Source organism: Oncorhynchus keta, chromosome 10 (assembly GCF_023373465.1).
Source record: "Oncorhynchus keta strain PuntledgeMale-10-30-2019 chromosome 10, Oket_V2, whole genome shotgun sequence".
Lineage (NCBI taxonomy): Eukaryota > Metazoa > Chordata > Actinopteri > Salmoniformes > Salmonidae > Oncorhynchus > Oncorhynchus keta.
In genome coordinates this window covers 57,512,360-57,532,973 of record NC_068430.1, presented here as the reverse complement: position 1 = coordinate 57,532,973, position 20,614 = coordinate 57,512,360, and the positions used below count along the sequence as shown (strand labels likewise).

The following is a 20,614-nucleotide window of genomic DNA, read 5'->3' as shown; positions in this document are numbered from 1 at the left end:
AGACAGAACGCGTCTCCTTCCTGAGCGGCATGACGGTTGCGTGGTCACATGATGTTTAAATTTGCGTACTATTGTTTGTACAGATGGTACCTTCAGGCGTTTGGAAATCGCTCCCATGGATGAACCAGACTTATGGAGGTCTGCAATTTTTTCTGAAGTCTTGGCTGATTTCTTTTGATTTTCCCCATGATGTCAAGCAAAGAGGCACTGAGTTTGAAGGTAGTCTTTGAAATACATCAACAGGTACACCTCCAATTGACTCAAATGGATGTCAGAAGCTTCTAAAGCCATGATATCATTTTGGGGAATTTTTCAAGCTTTTTAAAGGCACAGTCAATTTAGTGTATGTAAACTTCTGACCCACTGGAATTGTGATACAATTCACTGTAAGTGAAATAATCTGTCTGTAAACAATTGTTGTAAAAATGACGTGTCATGCACAAAGTTGATGCCCTATGTTTACAGACAGATTATTTCACTTATTTGTGGAGTTTTAATGTCTCCAACCTAAGTGCATGTAAACTTCCGACTTCAACTGTGTATATATATACACACACACGTACATATGTAAACTCGGCAAAAAAATAAAACGTAGATTCAACAACCGAGACAAACTGAACAAGTTCCACAGACATGTGACTAACAGAAATTGAATAATGTATCCCTGAAGGGGTGGGGGGGTCAAATTCAAAAGTAACAGTCAGTATCTGGTGTGGCCACCAGCTGCATTAAGTATTGCAGTGTATCTCCACATGGATTACACCAGATTTGCCAGTTCTTGCTGTGAGATGTTACACCACTTTTCCACCAAGGCACCTGCAAATTCACTGACATTTCTGGGGGAATAGCACTATCCCTCACCTTCCGATCCAACAGATGTTGTTGCCGGTGATGTCTGGTGAGGACCTGCCTCACAACAGGCCTACATGCCCTCAGTCCAGCCTCTCTCAGCCTATTGCAGACAGTCTGAACACTGATGGAGGGATTGTGCGTTCCTGGTGTAACTCGGGTTGTTGTTGTTGCCATCCTGTACCTGTCCCACAGGTGTGATGTACCTATCCTGTGCGGGTATTGTTACACGTAGTCTGCCACTGCGAGGACGATCAGCTGTCTGTCCTGTCTCCCTGTAGTGCTGTCTTAGGCATCTCACAGTACAGACGTTGCAATTTATTGCCCTGGCTACATCTGCAGTCCTCATGCCTCCTTGCAGCTTGCATAAGGCATGTTCACACAGATGAGCAGGGACCCTGGGCATCTTTCTTTTGGTGTTTTCAGAGTCAGTAGAAAGGCCTCTTTAGTGTCCTAAGTTTTCATAACTGAACTGCAGTCTTTTGCAGACTGCACCAGATAATGCTGTGTAGTCAATAAACAATCTCAAGCACTTTATTTAGGTTTGAACAGTATCTTGCTTTGAAAGGCCATTTGGCATTATATAATTATATATAATTTTATCATATATATAATTATATATACATATATATTCAAATTTTTGAATAACAAAACACTATAAAATGAAACAAACGCAAATTAAAAATGATTTAAGACAATAATAATAATACAAATTAAAAATAGCCAAAACAAAAAACATCAAATACATTTCAAAATGGTCCCAGTACAGTTTTAATATAGATTCTTTAAAAAATTGAAAATAAAATAAAAAGCAAGGCAGCAGACAGGAATGAAATATAAATAACCCTACATTATGTACAGAAGGGAGTGGGACAGTGACCGGTTATAAGGGAGACAAAACCGGCCCAAGGGGCAAAGAGAACGAGGCAGAGGCGGAAGGAGAAAGAGGATAGGATAGGAGACAACTTTGGGCATCTCAAAAGGGGACAGGTAAATGGGCTCAGAGGAGAGACAGGTTTAGGGGTGGGGGATATACAGGTTTAGGGGTGGGGGAGAGACTGGTTGAAACCTATGAAGTCCCACTCCTCCAGTCTGTTTCGATATCGTTCACCGTCTCTGGAGAAAGGTGTGCCCTGTAACTCAGACAGGGATATTCAAAATGCTCTACTGGGGCATTGCGTCACATTTCAATCTGCAGCTAGCAGACGGTATGGAAGAAGGACCCAGACACGCTAAGCTGTCCTCTGTAATAACCAGTAAACTATGTATTTGTGATTGCAGTAACTCAGGGCAATGTATTATACCAACTATATTTGGTTAGGTGGAGGACTCAACGAGGGGCCATAAAGAAGGAATAGTCCAAAGGTCCAGCACTTCAGTGACATGGAGTGAAGACGTAGCTGGAACACAAAACAATGGGTTTGAATTGGAATGGAACCCGGGGTTACAGCATGAAATGGAAAGGGGGAAACCTAGTCCGTTGTCCAACTAAATGTATTCAACTGAAATGGGTCTTCCGCATTTAACCCAACCTCTCCGAATCCGAGAGGTGCAGAGGGCTGCCTTAATAAATCGACATCCACGACGTCAGTGCCGGGGGAAGTGGGTTAACTGACTTGCTCCGGGGACAGAGCGACAGATTTCTACCTCGTCAGCTGGAAGCTGGTTGAGCATGAACAGAAAAATAAAAAAGGCCCTGATCTTAGTCTCAAGAGTTACAAAGCCAAGAGGCAGCTCGGGCTTTGTACACAGGTGCTTTGGGTCGACAGAGTTCTATACGATGGCTCAAGAGATAGTGGGAAGGGGGTAAATATATGTACTAATCTGTAAGGTGATACTGGTTTACCAAGCTTCTATACACAAACACTTAACCAACTCACTGAGGGAGAGGTGCAGTCAACATTTACCATATAAAATCAACATGTGAGGCACTTTCCACCTGTGAAGCTCTAGGTCAACAGGGTTAGGGGTTGGCACAATGTCATTGGGAAAAAGGGATTATTACATTTGGCTAAACATTCAGACACAGCCAATGACAGACAGAACCATTGCATGGAACCAAGGTAGCTAGAACCGCAAACCTTCGGGCTCAAAAGAAGAGTAAAACCCTCCCTCCTCGTGGAGCACACAAACACCCACCCTGATGACCACAAATATCCAACACACCCATGAAGTAAAACAAAAAGGTAACCAATTGTAACCCACGGGCACTTGGGTAGAACGGGGTCTGAAATGACAGTGACAGTTGAAGTGACTGGTCCAAATGAGACATCCAGTTTGAAGTTCTCTACCGAGCTATTTATGTCTCATGGTTTAACCTTGGTTTCCCAGTCAGAACTAGAGGCCTAACTAGAGGCCATAACCAGAGGCTTTTATAAGGCCTCTCCAATGTTGACATTAGGGTTGCAAAATTCCTCAAAAATTTCCCCCCAAAAAAGTATTGGAGGATTTCTGGAATCAGAAGGGAATAAAGATCCTCCAAACTGGAATTCTTTTAAAACAGGATAATAAAATCAACAATTGCAACCCTAGTTGACATCAAGTAATTTCCTATCTAAAGGGCCATGTTACCCATCTGGCCATTGTATCATTGGTTCAGTCATATCAAGGGCTTTTTGTTTTTGGTGCAACTAGCAGAAGCTTTTTGAACAATCAACAACAACCCAACAATTTCTCAATAAATGGTGCGTTTTTTTGTGTGCAGAATTTTTAGGGACTCTTGTCAAATTCAATGATCCGAACACATTGACAGAGTTGGATTGTGCTCCTTCCTTTCTGCTCTATAAAAATATATTAAAAAGGGAGAAGTCAAACCGATCTATTCCAAATACTGAACAGTGGGGGTTGTGCGCGGTGCAAGCGTTTGTCTACACACTGCTGGCTATCCTAATGACAAAAACGATGCTGAACCTCTATGATGGGACAAATAGAGCCATCTGCATATAAGAGAATGAGTTTGGTATCGACTAGGCTTGGCAGATCTTCATGGCTTTCTAGCACACCTGTCAACTCCACAGACCATTGGAGAAACTAGCATCAAAATGGCAGCTAAAAACCTCAAAAATCGGTTACACCCCATTCACTCATACCAGGGTTGACACCTTGGTTCATGGGAAGGGGGTGGGAATCATATGACCTGCACTCTACACACTATTACTGTTTACTACAATCCTTTGGGGCCAATTGGTAGCTATGATTGGCTAATGGACCAGGGGCAATTCCATTTGCACTCAACCAACTAAGTAGACAAATTGAAATTCTATTCATACATTGAGAGAACATGTACGAGAACCCCCCCCCCAACAACTGGCAATTTCAAGTAATTTCCTGAGTTGACTGAGATGAGATGGAATTGACCTCGAACTTGTTGCTAGCTAACTGACATCATTTATATTTCATTACAATCGCAACTAAAGACGACGGCCTCATCCACAAACCCAGAGCGTGTGTTTCTAGTCAAGCTGCCCTTGTAGGTAGCCATTTTGAATGAAAAAAGGAAAACAATTAAAATCACTGCAAACATTCCATGTCACATGTTTCAACAATAAAAGTAACAATGCAATCCTTTGGGGTGGGAGTATCAAAGCAACAGCATTAAAGTATAAAACATTGCTCAGTATTAGTCATAAAAACACTAACAGCACAGTATTGAGGTGCCACAACAGATGGTGAAACGTTCTAAATGTTGCAGATAGAAATATATTGAATAGAGCTGACAAATCTCCATTACATATGACAAACAAACATGTTCTACACAACACATTTCTATCGGAACATTCTATAACATTTCATCATCCTGAACAGGCCCCAGTTGAAAAACAGAGAGGGATGTCTTCACATTTTGACGCCATCTTCTCAAACAACCTATACCGAAAATAAATATCTGCAATGGAGTACAAGTAAATGGAATGATACGTAAATAATAGATAGGAAATGTCTTCCCCCATTCTAATTGTAAGCTATTCAATATATGAATACATGAGAATCTCCATGACATTACAAAATGATAGGAAATGCACAGTAATTGCGTGGTTATTTTATTTGACCCATAATCTGTGTAGTTTTCTAAATGGAAATTCTGAAATAATAATTGTATTATGGCAACAGTCGGGCCTCCTACTCATTATCATTATGCATAGGCTATTTTGAATGCATTGTTGGCCTAATCTTCAACAGGCCCATTACATTTAAATATATTTGACGTTTGATATTCAATTTATTTTCGGTATGGGCAACTTCAAATTCCATAAACGTTCTACACACACAGAATCCACTGTGACGGCAAGCATGTGCAGGTACACCTAAACTACATTGTTTTCTATGTCCTTGAACACAAACGCAGCAAAGCCACAAAGTCTTGGACTGTGTGTGAGAGATGTGGCTTGTGACGGCCTGGCTCGCAGATGGAGACACGCTCCTTGGAGGAAAAGTGGCCCCTAGGTTTAGATCTGGGATCAGCTCGCCCTCCCCAAATCCTATGCTTAACTATATGAATGGGGGAAACGCAAAACTGACCCAAGAACAGCATCTAGGTGCAACTTCACCCTTCATCTGAAGAGACTGTTTGGCACATGGCTCCCTTTTAAAACACACACATACCGTGTGTTTGTGCCCTGAGAAATCATTGGCTGTGTGATGCTATGCTCTTGTGTAACGGTGGATTTAGCTAATGCCATGGCTCCTTGACCTCTGTGTGAACTGTGAACTTTGAACTCAAAGGAAAACTAGTGGAAAGAGTTTAGATCATGTGATTGGCTAGGCCAATTCTGGAAGTGCTCCTGGCCAGCTGTAACGTGTTTGTGTGTGTGTGTGTGCGTGCGCATATGCACAGATTAATTCTGATTGGCTGTGTAAATCCATTCCTCTAAGGAAGATCTATCAGCTTTTAGCTTCAGCCTGAATCAGATATAGCCATCAACAACATAAGTCTCAAGTCACTCAACCGCAAAAAAAAAAGAGAACAAAGAAAACCCAAACACCATTTCCTCGACTCTCGATTTGACATACACCTCTAAAGAATACCATTTATATACAGTACCAGTCAAAAGTTCGGACACACCTACTCATTCAAGGGTTTTTCTTGATTTTGACTATTTTCTACATTGTAGAAAAATAGTGAAACCGTCAAAACTATGAAATAACACATATGGAATCATGTAGTAACCAGAAAAAGTGTTTAACAAATCAAAATCTATTTCATATTTTAGATTCTTCAAAGTAGCCACCCTTTGCATTGACAGCTTTGCACACACCTGGCATTCTCTCAACCACCTTCATGATGTAGTCACCTGGTATGCATTTCAATTAACAGGTGTGACATGTCAAGTTAATTTGTGGAATTTCTTTCCTTCTTAATGCATTTGAGCTAATCAGTTGTGTTGTGACAAGGTAAGTGTGGTATACAGAAGATAGCCCTATTTGACAAAAGACCAAGTCCATATCAGGACAAGAACAGCTAAAATAAGCAAAGAGAAATGATAGACACGAAGGTCAGGAAATCCAGAACATTTCTAGAACTTTGAAAGTTTTCAAGTGCAGTTGCAAAATCCATCAAGCGCTATGGCAAAACAGGCTCTCATGAGGACCGCCACAGGAAAGGAAAACCCAGTTACCTCTGCTGCAGAGGATATGTTTATTAGAGTTACAAGCCTCAGATTGCAGCAATAGTAAATGCTTCAGAGTTCATGTAACAGACACATCATAACATCAACTCTTCAGAGGAGACTGCACGAATCAGGCCGTCATGGTCGAATTGCTGCAAAGAATCCACTACTAAAGGACACCAATAAGAAGAAGAGACTTGCTTGGGTCAAGAAACACGAGCAATGGACATTGGACCGGTGGAAATTTGTCCCTTGGTCTGATGAGTCCAAAGTTGAGATTTTTGGTTCCAACCGCCGTGTCTTTGTGAGACGCAGAGTAGGTGAACGGATGATCTCTGCATGTATGGTTCCCACCATGAAGCATGGAGGAGGTGGTGTGATGGTGCTTTGCTGGTGACACTGTCAGTGATTTATTTAGAATACAAGGCACGCGTAACCAGCATTCTGCAGTGATACGCCATCTCATCTGGTTTGCGCTTAGTGAGTCCATCATTTGTTTTTCAACTAGGACAATGACCTCACACACCTCCAGGCTGTGTAAGGGCTATTTGACCAAGAATGAGAGTGATGGAGTGCTGCATCAGATGACCTGGCCTCCACAATCACCTGACCTCAACCCAATTGAGATGGTTTGGGAGGAGTTGGACCGCAGAGTGAAGGAAAAGCAGCCAACAAGTGCTCAGCATATGTGGGAACTCCTTCAAGACTGTTGGAAAAGCATTCCAGGTTAAAACAACACCAAGAGTTTGCAAAGCTGTCATCAAGGTAAAGGATGGCTACTTTGAAGAATCTCAAATATACCATATATTTTGATTTGTTTCACACTTTTTTGGTTACTACACGATTTCATATGTGTTACTTCATAGTTTGTGTCTTCACTATTATTCTACAATGTAGAAAATAAAGAACAAATAAAGAAAAACCCTTGAATGAGTAAGTGTGTCCAAACCTTTGACTGGCACGGTCTATGTACACACACATACCCATAAAACACATTATGTCACCCTAAAAATGCAGCCAAACTTAAACTTGACCTAAAAACAAAACCCCGAGATGTGACAGGGTAAGTACAGTATATGTACATTGGGTGGATTGGGGAGTGTCGATGTGGGGGGATAGATGTGGGGGGGGGGGGATAGGGACAAGGGGCCCGTATTAACAAGCTCAATATTACAAAATATTCAAGAAGGCATCTCTGATATTCACTCCCTCCGGTACACTGCAGCGCTGCACTTGGCTCCGTCACAAAACTTCAATTCCCTTTTCCTCTGTGCACGCAGGCTGCCCAGTCATCTAAGCCGTGAACAGTTAGTTTTCTTTCCGTCCGGTACGTGTGGGTTTGGTGTGTGTTTATGACTGTGTACGGATTATCCGTCCCCTGTGTGGGTCCCTACTTGAAGTTGGCGTAGTCAGAAAAGGCATCGATATACTCCTGGACCACTTTGTAGCAGAACTCGTACTGCTCCTAAACACGAGAGAGAACATCCCAATGAGGAGTAGAAAATATAAAGTACACAATCAAGATCAATTCATTTGCACAAACTGAATTGCAAAAGTCGCCAAAAAAAGTTGTTTCCAATGCCGTCTAAAAACAGCAGAGAAAAGGGCGGCAGATAGCCTAGCGGTTAAGAGCATTGGGCCAGTAACCGAAAAATCTGCCGATTTGCCCTTGAGCAAGGCACTTAACGTCTGCTAAACGATTCAAAAGTAAATGAACTCAAGCACACACACAGACAATGTCTCATTTGGTGATGATCACCTATTAAGAAGAAATGGAGGGGGAAAAAATTAATAAATGTGGAGTTTCTAACTAGGTGAGCCAAGAGCTCGTTGAGGAGTTTACGCTAGCTTACTTGTGTTCACATGTTGTTGTTGACAACAAACATGCTATGCTAGACACTAAGCAGCACCATTTTCACAATACTTTCCACATTATTCACGAGGATTTTTGGCCACCATAATAATAATAATAAAAAAGACAGGAAGGCATATTACTGAATGCGAGTTCCTAAGCCTGCAACTCCTAAATGCATCACATGCAGTGAACAGTTGGCCAAACACAAAAAAAGTACATCATTAAAGGTGTATAATTACATTGCGCAGCAGATTATAATGAGCTTTACAGTATATATATATATAATTTTTCTCTTTTTGTGTGATAAATTATGTCCACAGTGTGTCCTCACCAGTGTCTGCACCATGTGGGGCCTTTGCAGCCGGAGGCTCTTGACAGTCTGAAAGACATCCAGGATGGCCTCAGCCTTCACCCGCTCCAGGACCGTGCTCAGGGCACAGAAGGTCCCCGTCCGCCCCGCGCCCGCACTGACAACACACACACAGAGATAAACCAAGGTTAGACGCACGCCCACCCACAAAAAAAAAACCACAACAATAAATGGCAAATGCTACAGAGTTGGATGTTAGGTTACACATTTCTGTAAAGGTATTGACTCGAACATTGTTAGAACTTTAGGTGAAGGTTACCTGCAGTGGACAGTGATGGGGTGGTTGCCAGATTGTTGCTGCTGCTTCTGGACCGCGGCGATGATGTTGATCATCCCCTTTCCGTCGCTGGGGATGCCCACCTCCGGCCAGCCATGAAAATGGAACTGCCTCACCGCGCGAGCCTTGTTCTCCTAAAGAGAGCGAGCGAGTAAGAGGGAGAGCGTAAGGGAGACACACCCACACTCTGAAGACACACAGACGTGACTGAATTCAGTTGACCTTGGCTTAAGGGTGTGTGTGTAGATGGTCTTTTAAATGGGTTGTGTTGACTACTAGAGGAGGGGGGGGGGTCGAGGTGGCCTCTGTCCTCACCCGGTTGTTGGTGACCAGAAGGTCTCTAACAGTGTAGCTTTCACTCTCCTCCTCCCTCTTCAGCTCGATGGAGAGGTCACCACACACCATCACCCCGTCACTGGGCCAATACTGAGCACACTTTTCCTACAGAAAGACAGCGGGAGATGGAGAGAGCGGGAGATGGGAGAGAGAGCGGGAGATGGGAGAGAGAGCGGGAGATGGGAGAGAGAGCAAGGCAGCGAGAGCCGGAGGAAAAAGAGACAAAGTATGTGAAGCGCAGACGTTTCCCAGGCTCTTGGCACTGTGCATTCAGCTCCATGAAGTAGTTAAACTAGCAGAGAACGATCCTCTAATGACAAGACAGAACCGGACCAATAAGAGGACTTTCCCCTTCCAATAATTGTTCTCTCTACTTCTGGCATGGCATGACTGGGCTGAGTAAAAGGTCCATCTCTCCATACCTGTCCTCTCTCCTCCAGCTCAGTGAGCATGACTATGGAGCAGCTCCTCCACTCCCAGATCATCCTCCAGAAGTCTTCGATGGTGTGCTGCAGCGGGCCCTGACTGGCCATGTACGAGTCCTTCTGACGGTAGCCCTGGACCAGACACACAGGTCAGCTAGGACACACGAAACCACACACACACACACACACACCTCCACAACAACCATTGTAGGAGCCATTTCGGCCTTTATCAGTTGTGTAACCTTCCCAGACCCTCGCCAATGTTCTCTACCTCCACGATCATTTCAAGACAGGCTTATCCTTACATTCAACCTACATGTGAATAGTTACTTATATTGGCGCTAAAGTTCTGTTAATTTGTCTAATTTTCAAAACCCGTAACGCAGTGCGACTGTCTACTCACATCAATGAAGGAAGCGTTGACATAATCCGTGCTCTCCTCCCCTCTCTTGACTGGATTGATCACTCTGTTGAACTCGTCTACAAGACACCCACAAACAGGTTACATTGCATGGAGTTCTGTGACCGACTTTAACATTAGACTGCAGTAATCTGCTACGCCAAAGCCTAGGCATTAGCTCGGGGAGCTAACACAAGTCTTCAGGTCTCAGGCGAGGTTATCTGGAACAGTAGAAGCCGTCAACTCACATGGGATGATCTGGAGAACTCTGTTCTTCTTCATGTTTGCCGGCAGGTTGCCTGTCCTCATCTTGTCGTTCTGGATCTTGATGGAGGTCAGCTTCTGTGTGGGAGAAAAAAGCAGAGGCTTAGCATTCAGAGAGACTGAAAAAAATTACCTAGGGGGAAAAAACGCTCTCAAGTCAACTGCCACTGCAACAGTTTAAACTTTAATCATATTCATTAGTGCACACCGTAGCAAAACATTTTGCAACATCAAACAAAAACGACCCTCAATTTTCTTCCATTTGAGTCAAATAGATGTGCTATGGTCAAATCCTTGTAGCTGAGGTGCGCTTGATTTAGCTTGCACTTTTGGGACTATTCCATTACACCAGACAAACAAAATCACCTTGAACTCTGCTTCCATGCCCCCACAGCCGGCGGCGGAGGGGGCGTAGAGCTTAGCCAGGTGGGACTCCAGGGAGGTCACCTCCAGCTCTGTGTCTCCATACAGGTAGTGCTCCAGCATGGCCTGGAAGATGAACACGTATTGCATCTGTGTGGAGAAGGAAGAGGGTGAAGTAGAGAGAGAAGGACGAGAGAGCGAAATCCTTATAGACTTTTAGTATATTTGCGATGCTCATATTATACATCCACAAGAGGTGTCAGAAGAGAACACAACATGAACAGGTAATACCCACACACTCAAAGCTCCCAATTTGAGACCTGAGTGGAAACCTGTTTATATAATTCATACATTATAATGATGCGAGTGTGTGGTCTTATTCAAGTCAGGGTAATGTTGTGGTCTTATTCAAGTCAGGGTAACGTTGTGGTCTTGTTCAAGTCAGGGTAACGTTGTGGTCTTGTTCAAGTCAGGGTAACGTTGTGGTCTTGTTCAAGTCAGGGTAACGTTGTGGTCTTGTTCAAGTCAGGGTAACGTTGTGGTCTTGTTCAAGTCAGGGTAACGTTGTGGTCTTGTTCAAGTCAGGGTAACGTTGTGGTCTTGTTCAAGTCAGGGTAACGTTGTGGTCTTGTTCAAGTCAGGGTAACGTTGTGGTCTTGTTCAAGTCAGGGTAATGTTGTGGTCTTGTTCAAGTCAGGGTAACGTTGTGGTCTTGTTCAAGTCAGGGTAATGTGGTCTTATTCAAGTCAGGGTAATAATGTTATGTTGTAATCTTATTGCAGTCAGGGTAATGTTGTGGTCTTATTCAAGTCAGGGTAATAATGTTATGTTGTAATCTTATTGCAGTCAGGGTAATGTTGTGGTCTTGTTCAAGTCAGGGTAATGTTGTGGTCTTGTTCAAGTCAGGGTAATGTTGTGGTCTTATTCAAGTCAGGGTAATAATGTTATGTTGTAATCTTATTGCAGTCTGGGTAATGTTTTGGTCATAACAACTTACGTCGGTCTGGACCATTTGGCAGCGCTGGGCTCTGATGCGCGTGACGAAGCCAAAGACGTCCACCTTCCTCTCGGTGTTCATCATATCCAACATGGCGTCAATCACTATGAAGGTACCGGTCCTCCCCACCCCCGCACTGATACACAGTCCGACACACACAGGTAGAGAGAGAGAGCGTGAGTCAGAAACTAACATAAACAGAAAGCTACTTTGTAGTGTGTGACTGAACCTGTGTCATGTTAGCCCAGTCAGCTTAAATCTAGGCATTAGCTTGGCATCGGTGAACCACCTCGGCTGCCACCAATAAGACACACACACACTGACCTGCAGTGGACCACGATGGGGCCGGAGTACTGGGGGTTGCAGGTCTTGACCTTCTTGAGGAACTTAAGCATGCCGATGGGTGTGAAGGGAACGCCAAAGTCTGGCCAGCTGGTGAAGTGGAACTGGGTCACCAGCCGCTGGGGCTTCTTACCCCCCACATCCCCCACCTAGAGAGAGGGGTGGGGGGTGGCAGAAACACCTTTAGTATAACTGTTTTGAAGTATCATACAAGCTTAGTGCCATCTTCACCTTAACCTCGCTCACATTTTAGAGACCTGCTAAGCGTGTTGTTCATTAGAGAATGCTTGGTGTCTGTAGGGCATGGGTTTGATAGATGGTGTGGTGAGAGGAGCCGGGAGAAAAGAGGATAAACGAGGGAGGGCGGGAAGAGAAGCGTACCTGTGGATACAGAGGTGAGAAGAGGGGGACGCCAGGGTTACCTGTTGGATGCAGAACTTGCGGATGGTGTAGTCCACCAGCACCATCATGTCTTCCACAGAGACCCGGATGTTGCCGTAGGTCCAGCAGCCCTGGTCAGGCCAGTACTGGGCACACTTACACTGAGACACACAGAGAGATTGCCGCTGTATGGATTTCTTTCAAATGAAAAGAAACAAACACTCATAGTTGTACACTCATACGTTCACGTTGGAAATTTGACATGATGAACATACCCCATCATCTTCATATAGCCTCTACTAAGAAAGACCGAGCCGGGGTCTTTTCAGGAGGGTGCAAGTTTTACAGCACGGTTCAGATCTAAATACATTTCTTAGAACATATATTATCAATGCCTTTAAAAAGTGTTAAAATAGGCAACGTTCTGAACGTTTTCACCTTCCTGAACACACCCCAGTTCTCACCCCGCCCCCTTCTTTCCCTACCTCTTTTCTCTCCTTCAAGTTGGTCACCATCACGATGGTGGCGGTGTTCTGTTCCCAGATCATTCTCCAGAAGTCGTTTACCGTCTCCTCCTTTGGCCCTGAGAGAGACAGAAGAGATATATTATCATCACTGATTAACTACAAAACCTGTACGTTTGATTTGGCAATGTAATATGTCGTCATATTACGATGCCAATAAAGCTCATCAGATTGAATGGAACCGAGAGACAGGGTGCTTTAATCCGGGGCCTGCGTCCCATACGGAACACGATTCCCTATTTGGTGCACTACGTAGTGAACAGGATGCAATGACTCTGGTGCAAACGTAGGGCACTAAATTGGGAATAGGGTGCATTACATGAGCCTATCCCAGCGGCTAGCTAGAATAGCCACCTTACCTTGAGCTGCAATGAACTTGTTCTTCTCTTGGTAACCCTGAGAACAAGAGGACGGCAGAAAAGGAAAAGGGTTGAGAGAAAAAAAAAACGTTCTGTTTGAACGCTGAATCCTTCTACTGACCATGTCTTACATCGTTAAGTAAAGTTCTGATGTCTCGTCCGTGTCTCTCTACTTTCTGATGTATCGATGCCGTTTCAAAACTTCATGCACACCGAGAGTGGGACATGCGTTCTACAAATGAAATAGTATTTTTTTTATAAAAAAGAGAGAGCAAAGGAGAGCGACACGGAGGGACGGGCGAGAGAGCAAGAGTGATGAATATGTCACCATTCGAACGCAACCTTTTATCGATCCGTTGACACTTTATTTATCCAGGGAGTCCCATGGAGGTCAAAAGACCTCTCTGACAAGGGAGAAGTGGCCAAGGGGGGGGGGTCGCTCAATATAAAACAAATATTTAAAAAAACACGTCAGACACAGCTTGTCATCGATGTCCATGGCTTTGTGACATCACTCACGTTGATGAAGGACGCATTGATGAAGTCAGAGTCTGGAACTCCCTCTAGAGACGACAGATGCACCCTGGAGTGGTCATCTGAAACACACACACAAACAGAACCTGGATTAGATGAACGGCAAGCCTGCGTTTTAAACAGGAGCTACATGTAAACATTTACATTATTAGCGCCAAATGTCAAATGCATGCCGATCGAAGCCACGGAATAGAAATCCACGAGAGCAAAACATACTTTTGTAGAACACCCGCTCGATGCTGCTAATTAGCTCTTTTACAGAGACTAGCCGGGTCTAGCTGTTGCTGTATACAACTTCCTGAATTACGATTCGTTCTTGTTCGCAACGTTGACAATGTATTTCCAACGGATGTTTTTCCGGATAAGGTAACAAGCAGTTCTATGCCATGCTAGCTACTTCTAAACACAATTGGGCTTCAGCTCTGCGTTGAGGACTCACATGGCAGGATGTTGACGTATCGATTCTTCTCCTTGTTCTCCTCCTTAGAGGCCGCGTCGCATGACGCCTGGATGGGACACACCGGCAGCGCCTGGACACACAGACAGAGGGCCATTAGCCACACAGACGGGTAACAATTATTTGAGATGAATGCCCCTGTAATGCATGTTCCTATCGGTGTGTCCCTAGAATGATATTCTTCTTTGCAATTCCACGAAAAGCAAATAAGGAAAGGAAGCTAAGGGTATTAGGTGTTATTGGGACACAGCTTATAGGCTCTGTGTAGGGGAGTATACCACGCCAATCAGTAGCTAGTCCCATGCAGGGCGTTCTAGTTGCAAATTCTACCCGCCTATTGTCCTGACAGGGCCATAGATGACTAATGTGTGTAAGGCGTGTGTGTGTGTGTGTGCATGCGAGAGTATATATAGATATATATAGTACCAGTCAAAAGTTTGTACACACCTACTCAATGAAGGGTTTTTTATTTTATTTACTATTTTCTACATTATAGAATAATAGTGAAGACATCAGAACTATGAAATAACACATACGGAATCATGTAGTAACCAAAAAAAAGGGTTAAACAATTTTTTACATTTTATATTTGAGATTCTTCAAAGTAGCCACCCTTTGCCTTTATGACAGCTTTGCACATTCTTGGCATTCTCTCAACTTGCTTCACCTGGAATGCTTTTCTAACAGTCTTGAAGGAGTTCCCACATAAGCTGAGCACTTGTTGGCTGCTTTTTCTTCACTCTGCGGTACACCACATCCCAAACCATCGCAATTGGGTTGAGGTCGGGTGATTGTGGAGTCCAGGTCATCTGACGGAGCACTCCATCACTCTCATTCTTGTTCAAATAGCCCTTTACACAGCCTGGTGGTGTGTTTTGGGTCATTGTCCTATTGAAAATAAAATAAAATTTCCACTAAGCGCAAACTAAAAGGGATGGCATATCGCTGCAGAATGATGTGGTAGCCATGTGGGTTAAGTGTGCCTTGAATTCTAAATAAATCACTGACAGTGTCACCAGCAAAGCACCATCACACCACCTCCTCCATGCTTCACGGTGGTAACAAAACATGCGGAGATCATCTGTTCACCTACTCTGCGTCACAAAGACACGGCGGGCCGGAACAAAAACAAACATTTGGACTCATCAGACCAAAGGACAGATTTCCACCGATCGAATGTCCATTGCTTGTGTTTCTCGGCCCAATCAAGTCTCTACTTATTATTGGTGTCCTTTAGTAATGGTTTCTTTGCAGCAATTCGACCATGAAGGCCTGATTCACGCAGTCTCATCTAAACAGTTGATGTTGAGAGGTGTCTGTTCTTGAAGCGACTGCACTTGAAGAAACGTTCAACATTATTGAAATATTCTGCACACTCTTTTACCTAGTAGGGCTATCTTCTGTATACCACCCCTACCTTGTCACAACACAACTCAAACGCATTAAGAAGGAAAGAAATTCCACAAATTAACTTTTAACATGGACCACCTCTTAATTCAAATGAATTCCAGGTGACTACCTCATGAAGCTGGTTGAGAGAATGCCAAAAATATCTAAAGCTGTCATCAAGAAAAAAGGGTGGCTACTTGAAGAACATCAAATATAAAATATATTTTGATTTGTTTAACACTTTTGGTTATTACAAGATTCCATATGTGATATTTCAAAGTTGATGTCTTCACTATCATTCTACAATGTAGGAAATAGCACAAATAAAGAAAAACCCTTGAGTGTGTCCAAATGTTTGACTTGTAGGTTTGACTTGTATGCATGCATGCATGCATGTATGTATGTATGTGCACGCAGACTCCATACATTGAACTCCTCCCGGAAGAGCTTGTTGTCATCAGCCATGCGACGATTCATATCCTCCTCCAGCTTGTCAACAACAAGGGGTGGGTACTTCCTGTTGGTGCTAGGCGAGCGGGCCAATAGCGGCACACTCTGGAGCTCTGCAAGAGCAGGAAGGGAGGGAAGTAATGGGACAGGAAAGATAGGTGGCGATTGAGGCCCACAGGGGAAGGGGGGGAGAGAAAAACCCTTATTGTTGAGACACTGCCAACAACAAAGATAGTGAGACATTCACCAACCAATTATTATAAATTAATGAACTATAGAAAATGTTATATTATGATAAATATTTTATACATTAAAACAGATTCTAATCTACACATGCAACTTCTTCAAACTGACTGTGGGTGTGTTAATAAAAGCCCACAAGGGGGAGCCATAAAACAATCCAACACTGCTAGTGTGCCACAATTCATCATATTGAACAACTGCTTTGGCCAAGAATCAGTAAATGATCAGAAAACCAATGTCATTTTATCTGAACACAGAACAATGGAGAAAGTTGGCTATGATAGAGACATGCATAAAAATTCTGGTAAATGTACGACCACAGAAAAAACATGCACGTTCTCACACAGAAAACACACGTGTATATATACACACACATACACACAGTTACCTGTATCATCTGATCTACCGTTGGTCAGCCTGAAGGAGTTGGAATGGCTGCCGGCCTGCTTGTACTTCTTAAACCTGTCAATCATACGACACACACGAATACTCACACCCGTTGACTTTTTCCACATTTTATAGTGTCACAAAGTGGGATTAAAAAGTCAACGACCTACACAAAACGGTTATGTCAAAATGGAAGAGATTTGCTACTTTTTGGTAACGTAAAACAAGTATTCAACCACCCCACCCCAAGAGTCAGTACATGTTAGAATCACCCTTGCCATCGAATACAGCTGTGAGTCTTTAGGGGTTGTACAACACCTGCCCATTATTCTTTTAAAAAATCATTTTAAAAAATCTGTCAAATTGATTGTTGATAATTGCTAGACAGCCATTTTCAAGTTTTCCCATCGATTTTCAAGCCGATTTAAGTCAAAACTTTAACTAGGCCACTCGGGAACATTCAATGTCATCTTGGTCAGCAACCTCAGTGGATATTTGGCCTTGTGTTTTAGGTAATTGTCCTGCTGAATGGTGAATGTCCCCAAGTGTCTTTGGAAAGCAGACAACCAGGTTTTCCCCTACGATTTTGCCTGTGCTTAGCTGTAGTCTGTTTCTTCTTATCCTAAAACTCCCTAGTCTCTGCTTTAATAATGGGAAATGTCAAATATATCACTAGCCACTTTAAACAATGCTACCTAATATAATGGTTTACATACCCTACATTATTCATCTCATATGAATATACACTGTACTCTATATCATCTACTGCATCCTTATGTAATACATGTATCACTAGCCACTTTAACTATGCCACTTTGTTTACATACTCATCTCATATGTATATACTGTACTTGATACCATCTACAGTATCTTGGCTATGCTGCTCTGTACCATCACTCATTCATATATCTTTATGTAAATAGTCTTATCCCCTTACACTGTGTATAAGACAGTAGTTTTGGAATTGTTAGTTTACTTGTTGGTTATTACTGCATTGTCGGAACAAGAAGCACAAGCATTTCGCTACACTCGCATTAACATCTGCTAACCATGTGTATGTGACAAATACATTTGATTTGATGACAAGCATACCCATAACATGATGCAGCCACCACCATGCATTGAAAATAGGAAGAGTGGGACTCAGTGATGTGTTGGAATTTCCCCAAAGATAACACGTTGTATTCAAGACAAAAAAAGTACATTTCTTTGCCTCATTTTTTTGCAGTATTACTTTAGCGCCCTAAATGCAAACAATATATTTTTATTCTGAAAAGGCTGAATTCTTCTCACTGTCATTTAAAGTTAGTATTGTGGAGTAACTACAATGTTGTTAATACCTCCTCAGTCACTTCCTAACCGGCAACGGAGTTAAAAAAAGGACGTCCATCTTTTTATAGGCCAATAGGCTATTTGTCAACCATTGGAAAACATCCCTGGTCTTTCTGCTTGAATCTGTGCTTGAAATTCACTGCTCGACTGAGGGAACATACAGATAATTGTATGCGTTGGGTACAGAGTGCTGCAGTAGTTGTTAAAAAAAATTATATATATATATATATATATATATATATATATATATATATATATATATATATATCCTATTTTTTGCATACAGGAGGAGTCCGTGCAACGTGTGACTTCTTGTTAAGAAACTTTTTACTCCTGAACTTATTTAGGCTTGCCATAACAAAACATACTTTATTGACTCCAGACATTTCAGCTTTTTATGAATTGGTTCACATTTCTAAAAACATAATTCAACTTCGACATGAGAGTATTTTGTGTAGATCATTGAAACAATCTCGATTTAATCCATTTCAATTCAGGCTGTAATAACAAAATGTGGAAAAGTCGATGGGGTGGGAATACTTTCTGAAGGCCTTGGACATGCAGAATATCACCCACACAGTCACACACACGGCCATTGCCATGGTAACTACTATGACACTTGGTTCATTCACACTGGCCTCCATAGGGTGTTTGTATATGAAAGAAGACAAGCAAACGGTTTCCTGCTCTGCGCTTTTACAATGTGTAATGAATTGTGTGAGTAGGTGTGTACGAAAGCGTTAGCATGGTACATGGGTCTCATATCTGACTATTGTATAGCTCTATTTCAAAGATAAATCATGCCTGCATCCAAACGTTTCTTTTCCGTTTAAAAATGCTTCCCTGAGACACAAGGCTGAAGGTGCGACTCTGGGGGAGAAAACCAGGGTGTATTCATTATGGTACAAACCAGGGTGTATTCATTATGGTACAAACCAGGGTGTATTCATTATGGTACAAACCAGGGTGTATTCATTATGGTACAAACCAGGATGTATTCATTATGGTACAAACCAGTGTGTATTCATTATGGTACAAACCAGTGTGTATTCATTATGGTACAAACCAGGGTGTATTCATTATGGTACAAACCAGGGTGTATTCATTATGGTACAAACCAGGGTGTATTCATTATGGTACAAACCAGGGTGTATTCATTATGGTACAAACCAGTGTGTATTCATTATGGTACAAACCAGGGTGTATTCATTATGGTACAAACCAGGGTGTATTCATTATGGTACAAACCAGTGTGTATTCATTATGGTACAAACCAGTGTGTATTCATTATGGTACAAACCAGTGTGTATTCATTATGGTACAAACCAGTGTGTATTCATTATGGTACAAACCAGTGTGTATTCATTATGGTACAAACCAGGGTGTATTCATTATGGTACAAACCAGGGTGTATTCATTATGGTACAAACCAGGGTGTATTCATTATGGTACAAACCAGGGTGTATTCATTATGGTACAAACCAGGGTGTATTCATTATGGTACAAACCAGGGTGTATTCATTATGGTACAAACCAGGGTGTATTCATTATGGTACAAACCAGGGTGTATTCATTATGGTACAAACCAGGGTGTATTCATTATGGTACAAACCAGGGTGTATTCATTATGGTACAAACCAGGGTGTATTCATTATGGTACAAACCAGGGTGTATTCATTATGGTACACCATATCAAAATGTAGCCATATTTTTTAAAACTTTTGTTGGACAAGTTCAGGAAGCCCCTCCCCGTTTCAGTCCGTTTCTTCTATTTGGTGCCTGATGAACACGATCCAGGGACGAGTTTCCGCTGGACCACACAGGCCAAGTACAAGATGAACAAAAGGTTTTGAACACAACCCAGATGAGTGGCGTGGGTTGTTTCTGCCAGAGGAACATGACTGACCTGAGCATATAGAGGATGATGATGATGAAGACGATGACGAGCAGGGATGACAGAGCCACCATCACCGCAATGATGGGCGTGTCATCTGATTGCGTATTTTGGTCTGAGAGAACGAGGGAGAGAGAGAATTTAACAACATTCAAAAAAATGTGTACACGTTCGATTTGGCATTTGATTGAGCCGGTCTCGGTGCCCTGATGGGGTTTGGATTGGCACTTTTTGGACAATTCATTGGATTCGTCGCACCAGACAAGCTCAATCAAGCGCACAAATCAGCTCAAGTATTTGAAAGAAAACCAATACTATTCAATAGTGTTAATAGTTAACAGTATGCGTCAGACAGGCTGTATGAAACTGTCCAACTCCATGATTTCTGCACCGATTACAGGAGCTCCTCAGTAAGGACATCTTGGTTACAGTTTTTTTTGGACAGCGTCGTCATTAGTCTTACATAACATTTACATAATAATGACAGTGGCGATGCCGTTAACTGTCGTTACAGAGCAGAAAGAGTCAACACGACACAAACAATGAGACTTTACAGAAGCAGAGGGGTTAACCAAATAGATGA

General features: G+C 42.6%; 1 protein-coding gene across 3 annotated transcripts in view; it reads right to left on the bottom strand.

Moving 5' to 3' along the window:
• Window positions 1–1,367: 1,367 nt before the first annotated feature.
• Window positions 1,368–20,614, bottom strand: part of LOC118389022 (receptor-type tyrosine-protein phosphatase alpha-like) — a 54,543-nt gene continuing 35,296 nt past the window's right edge. For 2 of the 3 annotated variants that reach the window (XM_035778682.2, XM_035778684.2), the window contains exons 6-23: window positions 20,044–20,146; window positions 16,807–16,880; window positions 16,152–16,288; window positions 14,319–14,409; window positions 13,865–13,941; window positions 13,346–13,382; window positions 12,948–13,045; window positions 12,504–12,659; window positions 12,064–12,230; window positions 11,740–11,875; window positions 10,746–10,892; window positions 10,364–10,457; window positions 10,119–10,195; window positions 9,713–9,847; window positions 9,270–9,395; window positions 8,937–9,088; window positions 8,639–8,774; window positions 1,368–7,917 (exon numbers count right to left, since the gene is read on the bottom strand). In XM_035778682.2, coding sequence (XP_035634575.1) covers window positions 7,843–7,917; window positions 8,639–8,774; window positions 8,937–9,088; window positions 9,270–9,395; window positions 9,713–9,847; window positions 10,119–10,195; window positions 10,364–10,457; window positions 10,746–10,892; window positions 11,740–11,875; window positions 12,064–12,230; window positions 12,504–12,659; window positions 12,948–13,045; window positions 13,346–13,382; window positions 13,865–13,941; window positions 14,319–14,409; window positions 16,152–16,288; window positions 16,807–16,880; window positions 20,044–20,146 — 2,018 coding nt within the window. In that variant the 3' untranslated portion in view covers window positions 1,368–7,842. The remainder of the gene's footprint in view (window positions 7,918–8,638; window positions 8,775–8,936; window positions 9,089–9,269; window positions 9,396–9,712; window positions 9,848–10,118; window positions 10,196–10,363; window positions 10,458–10,745; window positions 10,893–11,739; window positions 11,876–12,063; window positions 12,231–12,503; window positions 12,660–12,947; window positions 13,046–13,345; window positions 13,383–13,864; window positions 13,942–14,318; window positions 14,410–16,151; window positions 16,289–16,806; window positions 16,881–20,043; window positions 20,147–20,614) is intronic. The other variant, XM_035778685.2, reaches the window with a different exon arrangement.